This window comes from Bombus flavifrons, chromosome 8 (genome assembly GCF_040668555.2).
Source record: "Bombus flavifrons isolate JBK064 chromosome 8, iyBomFlav1_principal, whole genome shotgun sequence".
NCBI lineage: Eukaryota > Metazoa > Arthropoda > Insecta > Hymenoptera > Apidae > Bombus > Bombus flavifrons.
In genome coordinates this window covers 5,497,911-5,519,047 of record NC_138449.1, presented here as the reverse complement: position 1 = coordinate 5,519,047, position 21,137 = coordinate 5,497,911, and the positions used below count along the sequence as shown (strand labels likewise).

Genomic DNA, 21,137 nt, shown 5'->3' with positions numbered 1-21,137 from the left:
TTCGTGACTTGAGATATAGTTTTTTCACGCGACGAATTACCGAACTATATATTTGTTATTGAGTTTAGTTTAACTAAATAATATAAATTTTAAATCGTTTTGAGGTAATGGTTAACAAAATCGCTAGTAGATTAATTTCAGATTAATTCGCGACTAACTTGAATTTAATTTTGAGCTATGAATATATTCTCAAGAAATTAGTGTTTAGTGTAAAAGTACCAATCTCAGACAGTTATTGTTTACAGTAAAATATATTCTATAAAAGTGAAACAAACAGATACGAACTGCGATGAACGTTTTGTTTCGATTTACTATGATAGCAAACATGTTAAGTTCAACAATGACGAAGAGACTCTAGTGTGTATAATATAAAACATCTGACACGGAGTGAAGTATTTATTTAAAATAATTCAAAAATAAGTAATCCAGGAGTAAATAAACCATCTATCAGACAGATATTAATTTCCTCACCATCGATTTCGCTCCAAGATTATCATCAGCGTCCATAAAAATCATGAAATAAAACCGCACAAACTATTTCGCCCGAGGTAATGCCCATTGAACGGGGTAATACCTGCTGCAACAAGTACCCGCATGCTGTATAGCACGCGATTTATCGATCGCCGTCTAATCATTATTTTCATCGCGAAAAATCAGCCCTCGAAATGGACGTAGGGTGTAGTTCATCAATTCCCTCGAACAGTGATACATATCGAAAACGTCGTGACTCTTATAGCGCCGCGATGATTAACGAGAATGCGACTGCTGACGAATCGTCTGGAAGCAGTCGTCACGCAGAAGCTCCAATAAAATCTCAGCAATTTATCATTCAAAAGATACCAAAATTACCAGACAATTCCAGTTTAGAATCGGAGAGTTGGTCCATGGAAAGCTCTGTATTGAAACGGGACCTAACTAGAACTTCGTCTACAGACACCAGCCGGTCTTGGAACGAGAGCATCGAGATACCAGAAATATTTTTGTCCCATCCCGAAATATGGAACCGGCTAGCAAGATGTCGTTGCTTTCTCATGGCAAAAATGTCGATCTTATCCGATTGTCAGTGTCAGTGTCGTTGCCAGTGCCGGTGCAGCCAGTGTCAATACTATCGTCGCAAGATCTCCAGTTGTTCGAGCAGAGATCACACATTCCTAGCCGGTTTTAAGAGGAAAGATTCTAGTTATTCGGTGTCCACCTGCCAGAGCATCCTGCCACCCTCTTCCGGCAGGAACTCGGTCGTCAGTCTGTTCCATGAAATCAAGGAGGACGGTCGTGAGGCTCAACTCGTCGACGATGTGATCCAGCGTCGGCATTCGGATCAAACGCAGTCGCCACGCGGCTGCAAGATCGGCCGTGTAGATAATCGCCGATTCTCCGAACAAGCGTTCGCTAGAGGAGCAATTGAATGCGCTAGAAGAAACAGCGACGAGGTTGATGCAACCAAACCAATCATCGCAAGAACCTATCCTCGCTTCTTTCCGGAGAAGATCTCCAGAATCAACGAATCTTGGACGCCTTTGCATAATGAGAGTCGCGAGACCGATCCATTGAAAGAAACTCCCGAAAGAAACATAGACAAGCGCGGTTCCGCCGCGCGGCAGAGAAAGGAGAAAAAGGATGAAGGTTCAAGAGACGTTTCGAACGAACGTCGAAGAAGTAGCATAAGTATAACGCCAAAAATGATGAGGAGACGATTCTCCGAGCAGCTAATCCTCGAAGGTGGGCTGGGTAGTATTCCTGGTTATGAGGATCTGCTTGATGAACAAGAGGAAGGGGAAGAATCTCTCACCGCGATGAATGCTCGCAAGAAAATCACCCTCAAGAGACATTATTATCCAGAGGGTGGCTGGGGTCATGTGATCGTGCTACTCGCGATTCTAGTGCAATTGATCTGCCACGGGGTGCAACTTGGATCTGGTGTATTGCTGTCTTCGATGGTCGAACAATTTCGATGTAACGTGGGACATACAGGTATGAATTATTTAAGAATTGATAGCTTGTTTCTGCAAGTGTGACAATAGTTTCATAAAACGTTTAAAAAGTATGTATTGCTGCTTGTTAACGATGTATTTTTTGAAATTGAAGTCGATGGTATATCTAGGGCTTATTGCATTGAGATTTTAACAATTTTATAGAAAAATGTATTATAGATACTCTTCTGCTTCGTATTTTTAAAATTGTGAATATACGATGGTTTCTCCTCTCGTTCCTACTTCTTCATTATTCTTATCTACAATATTGTTTCTTGTTTATCAAGCTTAGATCATTGTTGTATATCATTTGCGTCTGTATCAACGGACTTAGAAATAAACTGAAGCGTTTTACGTTGAAATCTGGTCCATACGAATTTCGATCGATTTGGAGATTTATTTCACAGAATATCTTATATATATATAATACTCGTCAAAAAACATTAAAAAAATAAAGCATATCAAAGTAATAAGTGATAAGGTGTTGTTAGCTCCACTCTCGTTCAATAAAAAAAAGGAAAAATGAAAACATTAAACTTGAAAAAAAAACACTTGAAAAGCATTAAAAAATAAAATTACATAACGCAACATCTTAAACACAACTATAAAAGACACCAAAATTCATAATTATGTTTCACTTAAAACGACATTAAATTCACTCGAAAGTAACAGAAAACAAATTCTCACTTTTCAATTTAGCCTACACGCAATTTAACCACCAGAGTGTTCCCCGAGTAATTAAAAAAGCCATGCATAAACACGTGAATTGCTCGTATAGATACAAACGATGAATGCGTGCATCTGCTCCACACGGTAATGGCCAAATTAACTCGATAAGAAGCGAAACTTTTCACTTGGACGAGGAAATGCAGAGGCAAGATACGCGCAACATATACGCGATTTCATACACCGGCACGGCAACTGTCGCCCCGGCAAACGGTACTTACCTACCGTAACTAGCACTCGTGGCTTCTACGAGTCCTGTTCTACATTACACACGACCGTGCACTCTTAACCTACATGAGTTTACACGAAGCGAAGCACGTGCATCGTAGAAAGGATCGTAGAACGTTTGTCGGATCAGCTATGTCGACTTCGATGCTCAATCTCCTCCGAGAAAAACTGTCTCCATGGATATCGATCTTAGGATCGCTACGATATTCTACTCATTTATTTACTTCTCTCTTTTCATTTCAAATGGAACCTCGTTAAAATTACAAGGTGAGCGGTTTACATCATACCTACTTATTTATTAAGACGTCGTGTTGTGCGGCGATCGGAATGTTAAAGCAAGATATCATTAGGCAACGAGCAAGAAAGCACACTGGTATTCTAGCTAAAGTGGATGTCACAGGTACGAGAGTATTCTGGAAAATCGATGATGATTTTTTCGCTTCCCTAGGATGTCCTCTATTAAACTTGCGTAAATTGGAATTATGGACTTATTGTCTTCATTATGTAAGGGTGAATTATTTTAGAAGTTGTTTAAGGAAAATTGGAAAACGATGCTGTTTTTCCTTTTAGTGACAATTTGAAGTTTTATGAAGTTTTATAGCTGGGATAAATGTTCGTGACCCTTTATACGAAAATGTAAAATTCTGAACAGGTTATCACAGTCGTTGAGGCGCTTGTAGAAAATTGAACGTATTTTACGACAGTTATATGCGCTGCTGTAAAAATTGCGATCTCGAGGCATCAAATTTGGAGAGTTTTAAAGAATATATCAAACGAAATAAAGAATTGTTCCTATTTTTTGCATGTACATTTTTTTAGTAATTGTGAACTATGTAGAAATAATGTACATTTAGTTGCTAATTAATTTAAAGAGCTAAATAAACTCTATTTTCTATTAGTTGTTTATTCTGCTTTTTTACTGGTTTTATTTGTTTCTTTTTTGTGATACGTTACAAATGATTCTTTGATATAACTTTTGGAAAGAGTTCAAGCTAATGCAACCAAAATATTTGCATAAAACGAAATAACTAGCCTTATCAAGACTGAAATACCGACATGCATAATATTATAGAGGTAACATAGCGCACTCTACCTTGCAAATGAGAACATTCTCTGGACAAATATGGCAAATCTCATGTATAATTGTGCAAGAATATCAAATTGGGGAGAAATTAAATATTAATTAAGGTTAAACGAATAAAATTATTGTAGAAGACATACATGACATAACAAGAACAATATAAAAAGGACATGTATAAAGATTCTTCCCGAATGAATCTAACACGCGGAAAGGATATTTGACTGTATCATTTTAAACTATATAAATTATAACACGTTGCACATTGTGCATCATAAATTTTGATTCGAATTTATCAAGTTACTGGTTTGGTAAACTTCTACCTTACCAACTATCGACATGTTATCGATTCTGGAAAGAAACTGTGACGTTTGAAATCCCTAGGCAATGCCAGTTATTCGAACTTCATAAATGAGTAAAACAAAGTTAAATTTTGAAGAAAATTTGACACCGTGGATGCAATAATCAATAAACGATTTTCTAATTCCTGAAATTATTACATGAAAAACATTTCATAACGCTTCAACAATCTCCACACCCTTCACCTTAATAAATTAAAGTAAAACTAAATTAAAAGTAATTAAAATGAAAAGGATATCAATAAATCGTAACTTTCTGAGAATATAACGCAACCTTAGAAAATAAAAGAACTAATAAAATGAATATAAAAAAATTCCTTTTACCTAGTTCTACATATTTAAGTACAAATTAATTCATTCCAAATTAATTAAACAATCATAGTCTTGAACACAACATATCTATAAAATATCGCAATCAATAACACTATTCCATCTAAAGAAATATCTTAATCAATATATATACATGAATCTATGGAACATAAAAATGCTAAACTTTACGTAACGAAGTCATAAAGATCTCGATGAATGGTAAGCTATGTAACATCAAAAGTTGTGATAACCCAGGTAAAGGATAGTGTGGTCCTTCAAAAAACTGAGAAGAAATTATTAAAATAGGAAGATATTACCAACGTCCTCTGACAAGTCTCGTCGAGAAAAGCGACAGGAAGATACGGATTATTTCAGTGTGACGTCAGCCACAAGGAAATCCGTAAGAAGCGATTGTCAGTGGAAGCGAGGAATCACTATCAGCTAGGAGGAAAGGATAATTCCACGTAGCAATGAAATCCTCCGACCACCGGAATGCTTTTGTTCTATCCTTTTTGGGGCCGTTACATTGACCCCCGTTTCCAGACCAAACTGCAATTCTCCAGGACGCTGACATTCATGTATTCAAATTCGCGAAACCTATCCTTGCTTCGATCTCGATCGCTGAACGAACACTTTGGCTTTCGCGAGAAGTTGAAACTTCCCGAGAGTCGATTCAAACGATCTTATTCGTTGTTCGCGATCGTAGATGGTTTCTCTTGGTTCTCTTTTCTCTTGGTTTCTCTTTTTAAAGCAATACTGCTGATCGTAGAAGAAAAAGACGAAGGATAGATCATTGCTAAAATTCCTGAATAAAATTTTGTTCTTTCACGGATTTTTTTACTTTTGAAAATAGAAGAATGAAAATTACTAATTCCATAAAACGTTATACTTTTTTTTAACATTTACGTGCTTTGTAATTTTCTTTGAATTTGAAGAAGGCTAAAAATAAGATTCAGGAAATAGGATTCAGTTTCTTTCAATAGCATAACTACAGTACTTTTTCTATGTTTCTGATTTTTATGCATTAATAAAGGAACAGATATTTATGTAAAAAGACACGTCCAATTTAAAATGAAAAAAATGATGTAATTTTATCAATTTTTCGAAATTTAGAACTTGCTCGCTGATTAGTTATAACCAGTACAGTAAACAAAAAGAAAATTTAATAAAATCCCCTTTTTATTTTTAAATTAAATCGTTGCGAGAACCTGTCATACAAATTGTGTAGCTATTGTCTTACATATACCTTATAGAAGAAGACGACAAAGAGGGAAAGAAGTTAGAAACGAAATAAGTCAAAGAGAAACAAAATCGATTTAAATTCGTGATGAGTAACAGATTTTAAGTTTGGACTATCCAATAATTCGTGAAAACTTTATTGTGTACGTGACTAATATTCTCGCGTGCTAGACTGTTCGTTCAACAGAACGATAAGTCGTTCAACTTCACCGTATCACGGGGGTGACAAATGTCTTTTAGTTGGCATGAATGCAAAACAGCTGGACTGGGGAATAGACTACTTTACTTCTATTCGTGAAAACGCCTCTTCGCAATCACGATGACTACAAAACGGGTGTGAAAATCCGCTGAAACGGGAAACGTTCTCGCCTCGATATTTTCTAAACGCAATCTCAATGTAAATCTATAGAATCCAGTTGGAGAATGGAATTTTCCGCGACTGAAAAGTTGATTTACGTGATACTGTAATGCAAATTTCAAAAAATTTCAAAAAATAATCATTAGAAAAGATATGCACGGAATGAGCATAAAAATCAGTATAACACGGGAAACGATCCTATGATAGAGCAGCATATTTTTCATGTAAGTTCGAAAGAAGATAAAAATATTAGATATATAACTCAATTTTGATTATTCTCCAATTAAATACTATCGCTATTTTTCAACTGTTGCATTAAAGAAATTCTCTCAAAATCCTCGCTTTCCATGAATCGGCAAAATGTTTTATAAACTGAGCAAAAGTAAACATAATTCACATAAAAATAACGACTACGTAATCAATCTACGTATTTTAAAATTTCAACAGAAATTTTCTTCGAAGTTAGATGTATTTGTATCGATTTTTACAATATTGAACTTATCCAAAGAAACCTAGAACTAGATCAGTGAAACATCAGGTGATACCACCTCAGTAGGAGTATCGGGCTCTTCCTCGCAGCATCCGGAGTGTGAACCATAAAGATAGGTTTTACGGTCCTGAAGCGACCGTACGTCACGGGATATCCGAGACGTCAGGAGACGTCCTCGGAACAGTGAGCCACAAGGCTGCAACTTGACGCGTATCGTTGCTTCCAGCAGCTGGGTGGTTGGAAAAGATTCGATGGTCGCTGAAAAAAAGTAGAAACGTGGCTGCATGTCAGTGAAACTGCATTTACAACGCCCAGGGGCATACTTGCTCCGTTCGCGAGATTTGCGGGGAAAACAGAACCCATTGTCTGTGAAAAATTTTTCAGAAGAATCTTCTATTGGAATTTTGGATGCGAGAACGTCTTGACCGTTAAAAGACAGAAAGGAAAAATACATGGAGTTGAGATTATAATAACTAGATTGACGGTGTTTGTTTATAGATTTGTGGGAAAATTAAGTCTGCAAATACATACGAAATATCTAAAGCATCAATTTTATTTATAAACAGTTTAGATGTTTCCTGCACGATTGTGTGTTTTCTCGTTGTTATCTCACTGTATCAAACAAACAAGTCCTTATTAGCGATATTAGGAGTTTAAATCTGTTCGAGTAACTGGCGAATAATGTATTATTATTTGCAAAGGCGATAAGGTAAGCCACTGATAATCTAGTCTATCGTGTCACTAAAGTTTTAATATATTTCTAGTAATCTCTGTCATGTCTGATAATAAGAAGTCACTAATAATCTACTCTTCTCTTCAACATTTCCACTGTTTTCGTTCGTTAACCTGCCAGAACATACGCGGTTGATTACATCAGCAGATGTCGGAATAACTCGGTATCGTAACCAGAAATGAGGGAAACTTCTGAAGGAGCAATAATGGACGACACATAGCGGGGAAGGATATCGTTCCTTTATGCCTCTTAAGAACTTTTCCAATCAAGACTAACACCCCATCCTCATTTGTGTGCCACCTATTAAGAAAGAATGTTTATGCAAGGCATCAGGAGGATGCATGGCGATCGACTCACGCGAAACGAGCAACTTCCGCGACTATATAGGCAATTCCCTGTCGGTAATTCTCTTATATTTTCCGTGCCCTTGGGCAATGATACGACTAGAAATAACATGCATCCGCTGATTGTTAGTATGGTATACGGTATGTCTGCTTCCAATGTATACATTTGCTTCCTTGCTAGAAAACACAGAACTGTTTATTCGAAAGCTATTTGCTTTAGGAGCAAACACGTGATGATGGAATTGAACTTTTTTGCAATTATGTGTTTTACGAACATAAACGTAGAGCAGGTAATTCTTGAGAATTATCCCATGACCCACAAAATCCATACATATCAGATTTATAACACGATAGTAGCATAATAATATTTACAACATTCGATGTAAGAAATGAGATTCATCTCGGTCACCAACGACAGCTATCCAACGCTACAACGCCCAAAAAGCTCATAGTACTCGAACACAAATGCATCTAATCATTTGATAGTCTCATCTCTCTCGATGTTCTCTTTCAACCATTAATAAAACCAATCTACAAACAATGTCCCCTATGCCCATTACACAATCAATGAGACATAGAGCGAACGTCAATTCGTAGGAACGTCGATGACCCATTGTGACCTGTAAAACTTTATTAGGGTGCTCCGGTCTAGATACACAGAGGTTTATTGTAGGCGGCTCCATCGCGAAGCTGGCTAGTTGGAAGATGAAATGGAAGTCGAGGCGAGGTCGGTTAATGACATTCCACGGGGCACGCGCCGCGCTCGCCAGAAAAAGTTTACGTTCTTGGAGCGGCGTTGTTCGAGCGGGTCGTGCACGCCGAATCGAGTTTTACTTTCATTTGGTGAAAGTGGTGGCCCCACCGGTTCTCTACTGGCCGCCGCCGCCGCCGCCGCCGCCGCCGCCACCGCCACAAGCTTATCAGACGTACGCCGTTTTTCTTATTCTTATTCTCTCCCCCTACACTCCTCTCAGACGTCGTTTCTACAAGGCATTTCGTTCTGGTGGAACCTTTTGCCTCGAGACTCGTCTCGTTCCTTCTCTCGTCTTTTCCTTATTGGTCCACCGACCAAGTAATCTGTACTTGGTACGATTCCCTTCCCCTTTCAATTCTTTCTCTCTTCTCTTCTCATCGTTTATTTTCTTTTCTTCCTTTTTCTTTCATCCTGTACACCCTACTACTTCTTTCGTTTTCCTTCGTTTTCGTTTACGAGTCTGGCAGGTTATGTATCAAGTGCACAGGATGCGCTCGTAATAAAGCCTTGTTTTTTATTACGGTCCATCGAGTTCTTTATCAAGTCGCACACATAAATTTGTATTCGCCCCGCGCCTCGTAAACGCGCGTTGGGTTAAATATTAAAGCGAAGGATTAGATCACGACGCGACGCTGCTAAATTGGTCTCATTGAGGCGTACATCGAAGGAAATTAGAATGGCCGCGACGGTCGGGAAATGAGCCGCGGATTAACGAAACTGCGAACTGGTCTCACTATCTCGATCCGAGAACCCAGCGGCTTTTCAGAGGATCGTTATCGCGACGGAGACATTGGCGGCTGATATTCTCATCTCAACGAAACCGCGTCCATTATTTAACACGAAACAACTAAAACTGTAATACCAGGTAAAATTTTTCCAAGGAAGAAAGCACATAAAAGAGCCTTCTGCCTAAATCTCGCATTCTTAATTATGATTAAATGTATAATCGTGTGTCCTGTATTTCTAAGGTCTTTTAATACAATTAGATATCAAAACTTTCGATATGTCTATGATTTTATGAAAAGTAATATTTATCATTTGAAATGACTGATGTGATTCAATGGACTTTAAGTATCGCAAAAGAAGGTTTACGTTTATGTTTATTTAGAGAACTGTACTTTTCTACATAGAAGAACATTTTCGCTGCTATTTCGGTAATCAATTTTTTTATAGTGGTTGGGATGCTTTGTGATACTTCCTCTGTCATAAAAATTAAGATCGAGAATCATAACCGTAATTTTGCCAATCGAAAAAATCACCGAAGTGTACATATGTTTTAGTGCGTTTATTTTCAAGTTCTCGCCATTATTTCGTATATTAATTTTATATTTTCTATATTCTAGCATATTAATATTATACATTAATCTATACTGTATATTATTTTATATTTATACTGTATATTGTATTGTATAGTGTATATTATAATTTGTATTGTATATTGTATTATACATTGTATATTAATTTCATATTTTTGCTATAATTTCTTATATTAATTTTACATTTTCTATAATTTTGTACATTAGTTTCATATTAAACCAAAATATTTAATGCATATTCGGAGTCTCCAATTATAATACGATCAACTTCGAATGGCAAATGGAGCAAACTCTAATCAGTGAAGCCCTGAAAAAGTTGATACTCAGCAAAACCTTCTCATCTGCCTAATTGAGGCCAATATCACTGAATGCAAACCGCGAGCAAGACGTAAGAAACGTAAATGGATGCGTACAATACAACACCACTAACGCCAGAGTACTCAATCTGGTTCTCATTTGATTTTAGATGAAGCTCGACGAATTCTTCGAAAATGAAATCTTCCTTCCAACCATGTACCTTCTACTTCTCCTTCGCCAAGTTTAAGGAACTTTCATAGCGATCAAAGTTTACAAGTTTATTGTTCAAACATACGGATGCTTAAAAATCTCAGTGAAATGGAATTTTATTATTCCGTTGTATTATAATGAAAATTGAGTGAGCAAAGATAGTAGTGGATTGATGGAGTTGCAAGTTTAGGAATTGCTTGTGTGATTCTCAATAGAGAGATGTTAGAGATGGAGGATTGAGTTACAAGGCTTTCGCGGATACGATCTCTCTCTCTCTCTCTCACTCTCTATCGAGGGTGGAGTTAAAATGAGTTAGAATGTTTTTAGGAGTAGTGTGTTTAGCTGGTAGTTCTTTATTAAAAATTTGTGTAGTGACCTTCGTAGAAGCTTGAACTTAAGATGTAATTTAAAGTACTTGAATTATTAACCATTCTTTGTCCCTTAATATCAAATTGACACTATAAGAAAGTAATATAATAGGAAGATAAATTTGCATATTCTTCTATCGGAAGTGGAAAATTATATACCGTTTTCCTAAATGTTCTTATAAAATTTTAGTTTTCTGCTTTAGAAGTAAACTAACATTGTAACTAGGTATTTTGGTTTGCATTAAATATTTTTACCCACTGAGAATTCTGCTTTTAGATAATTCAATGAAAGTTTGGGAATTTTCGCGTGTCGAATAACAGCTTGACATTCTGTGAGAACAGTCCATCGTTCTGTAAGAAACTATATCCATCAGCTACTCGAACTCTCGTTTCACGGAAATGGATCTGTTAAAACACAGGCGACCGCGTACAGACATTGATGAATCTACAGACTCCAATTTATTACGCACAGCAAACAATTAATGATTTGCCTTTTGAAATCGAATTTAATGTATCCGCTAAAAATAATCAGAAAATATTTATTAACCGAACGTCGCTCAAATAAACAAAATTTAGAACTGTAAAAAGTTGTATAAAGCATATACAAATTCAAGAAAATTGAAATGTATCTATACTGATTTCAAATCGCATCATGTTTCCAAAAAATGATAATTTTTACGTAACTAGCATTAATGAATCCCATTAAAATTACCACTTTTGTTGGTATGTTATGTTGTCATAATTGGACTTGTTTAATTACTTACTCGCCATTCAGGAGGATGCTGAGTTTAAACTGTTACGAACACGAACATCCAGACTTCTTTTCTCACCTACGACGTGCGTTATTTCCAAACCGGCGACGATCTACCCTAATCGAGAGAACCGCGATCGCACGTGCGATTTCGTCACCGATGATTCAGAGCAACGATGTAAGCAGTCACTTTAAAACTATCAAGTATCTTTATGAGAGACATTAATAGTCGTGAGATACCTTTATATCGAAAAATGATAGCGACGATGTTAAAATCGGACCGACATACACAGCCGCATGATCATCCAGAAAATGAAATACAATTTTCCTGTTGAATTTATATAGGATGCCTTTGGAATGGTGTCGGAAAATTTATAGGAATATTTTCCAATTTGTAACTGACACGGAAATCTTGATAAATAGCAGACCACGGGAGCTCGTTACTTTGACTATTATCGTTAACAATCCGTGATTAATTGCCTCACACTTTACGCAATCAGCCGTATTAAAAATATCTTACACAGCGACTTCTCTTGATTGCGTAATCTCTATACCTCATTTTTCTCTCAATTCATATTTTCTGTTTTAAATACAGTGACTCGTGAGAGTATTTTATGGATATATTATGTGTGTTGTACAAAATATATCGAAACTTTATTGATACCGTAATAACGCCGACTGTCATGATTATATTAGAGTAATTTGAGATCTATCTGATAAATATATCTATCTAATAATTATAGAAACTGGAAAATATTTATGTACTACGTTTGTACAAAATATCTTGCAATTTCTATATGCATATTCAAATTTGGTTTAATCTTTACCAATACAAATATGATAGTCATATACCATTATAGAGGTAGTGAAATTTCAAAATGTTTGATACAACACATATATACTAGTAAAAGTTTTTCATGATGAGTATTACAGCACTTTTGTGGATCACTAAACAGCAGTCGAATTTATCTTTGTAAAGAAAATTTTCTTCTTACTCACTCCTAATGCATCAAAGGTTCCACAAACATACTTTTAAGAGTTTCCTAATGAAATTTCCATGCATTAAGCCTTCCTCACCCTCGTCAAACTCTGGCTGAGACTGTCTAAAAATTTCCACGTTGTTCGTAGAATATCCTGTACGCAATTTCCGGTTTGTTTCACCATTGAGCAACCTGCGCTTGATTCCTGGACCATTTTAGGATCCCCGTGCATGGAGATCGTCAGCCGGCACACACGTGTGCCTTGCTACGAAAAGGAAACGCGCGTCGAAAGGAGAGCACGCAGCTCGCGTTAACCATACAGAAAACTAACGGTGACTGTTGCGTGACGTATCTCTCGCGTTCTTCGTTTTTTCCTAATGCTGATTTGCCGGTACCATAAACATCATTAGTGCAGGACCATAGAAAATTGTTCATCCGCCTGTTCTAATTCTTACACGCTTAATTTTACGTATGCGGAACATTGTACTTATTTGAACAATTGAGTAATTATCTTGATGACTGTGTGATGAGAAAATGCAATATGACATGCTATATTATCATGTACTTACTTTCATCAACTTTTCTTCTTAATTTGAAATGTATTTCCTTCTTCAATATTTCTTAAATTTCATTTAATAATTTACATAAGCGTTGCTAAACCATTAAAGTGGTTTCTTTAACTCAAGTAATACTTATTAATAACTCATTAGTAATATATATATTTGTAACTTATTAATAATAACAAAAAATGTGAAAAATTTACGCTTCATAATGAACAGTAAATATGTTTTAAAACAATATGAGGAAGACAATGAAGATTAAAGTAAAGTAAAGTGAAGATTATTCAGTAAGAAAATAGTATCACCTTTAAAAATGTGCCGTACCACATTACATTCTTGTCAGATTAAATGACAAATATATTTGCTGCCACTAAAACTGGTCTTAAATTTCAGTACATTATATCATCATATCAAATAGTCAGCATCAGTGCAGTACCCTACTGTTATTGATATCGTCGATATATGAGCCACGATTTACATGCGACATTTATATTCTTCATTCGCCTATTCTCATTGCCCTTCTAAACTCTTTGTTTCATTTTTCCACGATACCTTACAAACGGTCGACAAGGCGACAAAGATATAATATACGATGTGTAGGTAGCGAGTCTTTCCTCGGTACGCACAGGCCACGATACACCACGAACACGGCTATGTCAGGATATTTTTCGAATTCCCTACTCGTGATATGATTAAAAAAGTGGAATTAGGCCGCTTGTGCGTTCACCTCGTTGCGATTCCGGCGATCTATTAATTGTACCCTCGAAATCCGCTCGATGATGGACTTTCCTTCTCGTGCGACGATGCTCACAATTTAAGAGTGTCACGCCGCGCCGTCTGGAAGAATGCGCAATGGAATCCACGGGAAACTGGGACGGATGAAAGTGATTTTAAGAATCACTTGTGTGACACAGAGAATTTTGAATGAGAAGGAAATGTGAAATGGAAATGGTAAGCGACTCTGTAAATAGAGGGAGTTATTGTTGGATTCTGAAATAAAATTTTAAACAATTTTGTGCTATTTGAAGTTGTTGTAAAAATTATAACAATTGGAGAATCCTTGAATGTCATCTGAATTGTCACTTTAAACTTTCAACATTTTGAATCTAAAGTTCCCAAAATTTGTATCTTTTAAATCTTAGGGGTTTTGATAAGGATTTATATTAATTGTCTATTTTAATTGCTAAATTACTGTAAAAGAAATAATATTAGCTACACGGCACATTTGAAATCTTGACATTCTACGAGATTGCTATGTCAGTCTCCAAGATATCAGAAAGTTGTTTCGAGAATCCTCTGCAATCCTATTACACACTATCTGATGTGACTAAACTCTCGAACACTGAAAAACTCCGAAAAATCTAGAAAACTTTGAATTGCTATTAAAAATACCAAATAAGTGTTATATTCCACATTCTAAATCTCCAAATTCAGTACTTTGAAAACATTAATTTTATCAAAAATACCATGGTTTTAATAATTATCAAAATAAATAATCTCTCTCTGTGCCATGTTTGAATAAATTTTATACTTCTACTCTTAAAGCATATGACTCTAAAATACTTCTGCATCTTTCCAATTATCAAATTACCAAATTTTTAATCTTGTAAATCTCCCATCTCAAAATTTAAGCTTCACGGTCTCAGCTAATTCACCCACGATTCTAAATTCCACACCTCTTAATTAGAAAAATCATGTCAATTACAGATCCTCCACTTATTAGAAATAAATTTATACTACGGTCCACCTTTACAACGACCATTAACCAGTGCAAAAATCGCTGGAGGCAGCAGCCTGTACACCCGCGATCGACGAAAGGTCTGCAAAAACGTGCATAGTGGGCCAATAGTCGATTGCAGATCTTGGAACACGAGCATAGGTGCAAAGTCGGCGAACGATACCTGCGGCTACGCAAGGATCCGTTCTCGTTGGAGGCGGCACACGAGCGGCGGTGGTGCTCGTGCAAAGTCGGGACAAGAAGGGGCAAAAGTGGAAACAGAGAGAGGGAGAGAGGCCGGCTTTCGTCGCAGTAGCATCAGTCGCCGACACCGCGCGATACACTGCGCTTTGCACATCTTCGAGTCTCATTTTGTCTTGTTCAAACGATCGTTCTTCGACGAGAAAAAGATTCTAATGCGAACCTAAGTCGCGATCACGTGTATCTAATCGTAATTCAGGGAACATTTACCGTGAATTTTTTGCCTGAGGGAGTTTGAGATCAACGGATGGTATTTGAGAAGTTGGCGGTATAGCAACAAGTTGGGAGCAGCAAGTAATTGTTTTTATCGTTGTTAGTTTGGGAAATTGAGAATGCCAATGTGATGCGTTGAGGTTGTGGTTTATGTAAGAATAATTTACTGACTGCACTTTTTAGACCGCGAGATTGAAGTTTAGATGTGGTTATAGTAGCCGTTAGCTACCCCCGTAGCTGCGGTTTCGTTTGGAAAATTGGAATCGTAACACGTGTATGTGATTTTGGTAAAATTGAGAATCAGCGAGTGATCCTATTTAGTTTGGTTTATTTTTTGGAAATTAATTGCTTTCGCATTTATTTCTAAATAGAGCTGTACTATCGTTCCAAGTTTAGTTTTTCAAAATTGGTACATATATGATAAATTTATGTTTGAGAAATGAAACTCAAATGAAAAGATTCAGAATGATAAGTGGTTACTTTATATTGTTAATATAAGGTTTATAAAGACATTTCTCGCTGAAAAATGCCAGCCGTGCGCAAGCAATAGATTTTCACAATGATATAGATCCTCGTGGGCGTGCGAGTTCATAACACACAAACTTCAATATTCTCTCAACGTACACACATAGTTCATAAACTTAAAAGCCTGGAAAGTGCAACTGGCCAGAGGCACTCAATTATGTGTTTATAAAACCTGAGAGATCCTGGTCATAATACTTCCTTCAGAATCCTTCCTACCAATCAAGGAATTCTACCAAAAACATCAACAGTTTTCAATGTAGCAAATAAATTAAGTTTCTCCGCATAACATTTCATAATCAAGCATTTTAAACAAATGTAACTTCCAAATTCGACCACAGGTTTCCACTTTATACATTGAATAAAGTTACCAAACAGGGGGAGCCAAATAAAAGATCGGACAACAAATTAAAAGATTAACAAATTTTCAATCCGACAAATAAATTAAATTTCTCTGAATTGCAATTAATTAAGCATTTTAAAACAAACGATATTCCCAAATTCCACACAGGTTTCGTACGTTGCATAAAATTGCCAAACAGGGAGAAAAATCCGTTAATTACGATTTTAATTATCGTCGAAATTTTTTATGGTAGTTGCGCGCGCATGGTATCAATTCGTTATGATTATGAAAATTATTCGGTTCGATTTCACACTCGAGAACTCGTTTTGCGACTTCATCGCTCGCTCTTCGTACAGTCATCACTTGCGTTTTGCCACGTAACAACTATTGTCAAAGTTTTCTATTGTAACGTAATAACTCGTCTGAGGGTACAATGAATCGAAAATTTATTAAAAATCGAGCATTAGGCCAAGGTACATTAAAATGACGAAATTTTGTGATCGATCGATGATACGATATAAAAGATTCGTCACGAATTGAAGTAATTTACAACTGCTCATTTTGAAGCCTCGATTGATTCATCTTTACAACATTCCCGAAAGACTTCCTCTCGAGTATTGCATAAACTACCAAGTTGCCCTTCTTCGATCGTTTTATTCGTTCGGTCAGTGATACATTCGAGAGCGCGTGATCGAATCGAGCAACCGTTATCATAATTTATGCTAATGAATTTGGTCCGGGAGCTGGGATGAATTTAATTATGGTAGAATTCTGTATTGAATTGATAATCGTGGAGTGCATATAGCTTCTCGGATATAATAGAAATTTTTAGGTGAGATATAATTAGACAATCAATAACTTTGTAATGATTTATAGAATTATAAAATATACGATCATTCTTTTCTGATATTTCCAATAAAACTTCTATTTCATGTGTACATTTGTATAAGAAAATGTGTATAAGTATTTCGAAGGAAAAGAGTTTCGCCTATATGTTCCTAAAAAGATAACGGAAATTAATAAAAAAAAAAAGCTTTCTATCGTGAATGATACGAAATTTCCAAATAAAATACTACAGTATTTGACAAAAATTCATTGCAACAAAATTCAATACAATTCAAGCATAATAAAATTCCTCGAGCTGACGTTCTCGGATAAAATATTAATAATCACAATGACGCAGTGGATAATTATAACGAACGATGCTTTAGAAGCCAACATTTCATGGCAAGTTTACAATATTTCATTGATCCCTATAAAACTCCTTTTACAATTTCTCCATATCCGATTCAATATAAAGATACCACTTCGTAATACACGTACACACGCACCAAACGTCTGCTTTCATACACACAATAAACACACCCCCATTCTCCAATAGCCCGGCAACGAGCGGGTAAAAATCTCGAGAACCCGTGAACGCGCTCGACCACGAAGATCGTCAGACAGTCGCTCGTAAAAAAAGCTGGGACAAGCGGTTTAAGAGAGTCGAAATCCTCGCAGATAAATCAGTGGAGAGCCGAGGAGTCGTGACAGGTGGGGAGAGCTTTCCGTGCGAGGCATCCGAAGGAATTCGCGGCACGCGTCCCACGGTTCTTTTCGAGGAACGAAGACACGAAGAACTCGATTATCTGCGCGAGAAAACGAGTGGCTCGCGCTACCGTCACCCCAGGAAGAGACGCACGACAAGGACGTACGCTGCCTTCCAGACGATCGACAGCATGCTTCTGACGAAACCGGGCAAGTGGTGGTCCCGCGAGCCAGCGCGAATGCACGCGCGAAGGGTTGCGCGAGCGAGAAGAGTGAGCGTGCACGACACGGGCACGTAGTCTGTCCGAAGGTGAATAGAAGCGTGCGTGTGATGTCGATATCGCGGGCTCGATCCTGGCCGCTTCTGGACCCGTGCGCCAAGCAAGAACGCGAGAACGTTCGTTTGGAGAAGGTGGAGCAGAAACAAAAAGCAACAGGAGAGACAGAAGAGAAGAACTGTCATCCGCATAACAGCAGTCCTCAGGTGCAAGCAAGGCGACTTCTGTCGAGGCATTATTATCCAGAAGGAGGCTGGGGATGGGTCGTCACGGTCGTTAGCACGTTGGTACATTTGCTGGGACCAGGTTTGCAACTCTCCATCCCGGCCACTCTCGCGCTACCGGCTACCGTCAAGTTTTATCATCATCCTCTGCATACTGCCGGTGAGTTAGCGAAATGTGTATTTGCAGAAGTAAACATAGTAAAGTTGGCTATTCTGTTTGGAGATTTTGGAGTTGATGGTATATAGCTGATGAGAAGCGTAGGTGAATTGTTACTGGTGGGTTGACCTGGATGGTTATATCATATGGAGCAGATGCTCGTTTTGAGTGGAGGTCGAGGGAATCACACTATCGCGCTGCAATTCAGGGAGAATTTGTGTTAATTTGTGTTTTGTTGGAACCTAGTATGTGGAATGCGTTTCACAGAAAAGGTAGTAGGATAATTCTTTGTTTATATATTTGCAGAAAATACGGTTACTTTTATTAGAATCGTACGCTCTTAAATTTGGATTAGTTGTTACCATTTTGGAAGAATCGTTGGCTGTAAATATTTTAAGTTATGATAGTATATTCGGAGAGTGATATACTGTTATTAGCTACATACACCTTTTAACCACGGGAGACGCGAAATTGTGCAGAATGAAATATGAGGTACCCAAACATGGAACGGAGGATTTATTTTCGATGAAGTTTACGGTAACACTTTTGACGTATAATGCCTGTGATAGTTTTCTTGTGGCACAAAGATAATAGCAATTTTCATAAATTCTTTTTTATTGCACCATTAGTATCGTTACAATGTACGACCACACGAAACAAATGTTTAATTAGAGGTTTGCCATGATCTATTTTATAGCAACCACACATTTGATGGAGAAACATGAAAAGAAGATACCTCTTTATAGAAGCTTAGTTTCGATTTAATAATCTTGTCCAAAATTTACGACACGCAAATGGCTTCTCTGGTTATGCAATCGAGTGGCGAACCTCCATCAAGTTACGAATATAACTTCCTATTGAAATTGTCTTTTAATTGGCAAAGTCCACGCGATTGTTTCTACCTCTTGGTAAAATTTAATAGGTAATTGGAAAATGTGGTATCTAGTATACGAAGCTTACAATCCAACTTATCTGATTGAGAAATTGAAGATGGAAATTGCAAAGTGGAAACTGTTGACTTCGGTATTTGTAAAATTATGAATTTGTATAATTGCAACAAGTTTAAAAATTTTAAATTCTCCAAGTTCTGGGTTTGTTGAAATAACTTGACAATTATTGAAATTAAAAATGTTTGAATTTATAAAATCATTGCGATACAGGTACAGAATATGTACTTTATAAATATTAAGTACGTAATACTTATCGATTGCATTAGACAACTCGATTTTCTAGCTAATAGTAGAAATTTTTCTGTTTCATCCCTAACCATTCTGTTTTCCTCGATTTCTTACGTCTTTCCTTCAGGGTGCTCTTAAAGGCAACATATGAGACGAGAGTTTTTATAGGAGGAACTTGTAGTGGCAGTTATGAAAGGCATTTATCACAGTTTTCAAACTCGATCACTCTTATTAGCACCAATACTATAGTATCAATCAGTACATTTCTCCAAAGGGATAAATGTTTCATACAACTAATGAAATTATAAATACAGAGATATTTCGCGTAAAAAAAACTTTCTATACGTTGCAAATATCCTTGTATTATATCCTGAATATTCCAAAACATTTTTCAAATGATATAAAATATTTTAGAAAATTGTTTAGAAAATTTTAGAAAATAAATTAAAATCTATAATATATTACCTTCCACGAAAAAAGCTTAAATCAACACAAGACGATTCCTGTACTTGGATTCAAAAAGATTTAAAGGTTATTGCTTTGATTTAATGTTTTATATTTCCAAGTTTATGTCAATAATAAGGAGAAATATATTTTTCTTAGCAATAAAATGCGTTAGAGACTCGTATAATATTAGGATATCACGAATGCAAAGACCGTTTGTTGTTTCTAAAAATAAACGCTGAGTGCTCATACTAAGTTTCATAGCCCGCGGTAACGTTTATATCATATTGCGTTTACGTCTAGCGCTCAGGGCATATCATATAGTGACATCTTTTAACGTCGTCAAAAGTCTAGGGAATTTACATGACTTTTAACCTGAATTACCGACTAGGACAGAGTTAACATCATAGCGCACTCTACATTTCAACCGTGTAAGATCCAAAGAAAGCAGTCGATATAAAGTAAACTACTCGTTTTTCATTTACTCTTTTGTCCATCAGTCGGAATTTGCAAAATATGGCGGTTTCTTTAAGAAGTTTACAGTTCTGACGAGTTCTATGTAAGTTTCAGCTTAAGAGAACTTCATTAATATACTTTATCTCCTCGCGACTATTTCTTAGTGAAACTTCACTTCTAGGAGATAAATCATTGATAATGTTTACAGAAGAAATGGATGTTCTAACTAATCAGAAATATGATTCTCCTTTCAGCAGAATATAAATAATTCATATTTGAAAAATATTATAAACATCTTTAAACTAACAAACGTAGAAAAATATAAATGTATATATAAGTTTCATAGGTTGTACAATATAATACATATTCCGACTAATTTATTCATTCATTCAAATCAGTCCTATCATTCAAATGAACAGAAAGAAGAGCGATTACAATAAAGAGTAGGCAAGCTTAACTATCTCAATTATCTCAACACCTGCTATACTATACGCTGAGAGTTATTGAAACCAAAATCATTAGGTTATTTTAATAGCAAAGTTGTCCAAACCATAATGCAATCCTATTGCGCAATTTTAAGTATATCAATAAAACTTGATCTTAATTAAAATAAGAAGAATTCAAAAACTACGAATGATATAGTGCGACGCAAATGACGGTATCGTTTCATCGCAAACATAATAATCTACAACCCATAACAAAGATCTGGAACGATTTCTTGCAGACCTGCCGAACACGTCATCC

General features: G+C 36.4%; 1 protein-coding gene across 1 annotated transcript in view; it reads left to right on the top strand.

Annotated features, from left to right (window-relative positions):
• The first annotated feature begins 665 nt into the window (after positions 1-665).
• Positions 666-21,137, top strand: part of LOC138182494 (uncharacterized) — a 57,512-nt gene continuing 37,040 nt past the window's right edge. The window contains exon 1 of the mRNA XM_069118402.1: positions 666-1,971. Within this exon, the coding sequence (XP_068974503.1) occupies positions 666-1,971 (1,306 nt within the window). The remainder of the gene's footprint in view (positions 1,972-21,137) is intronic.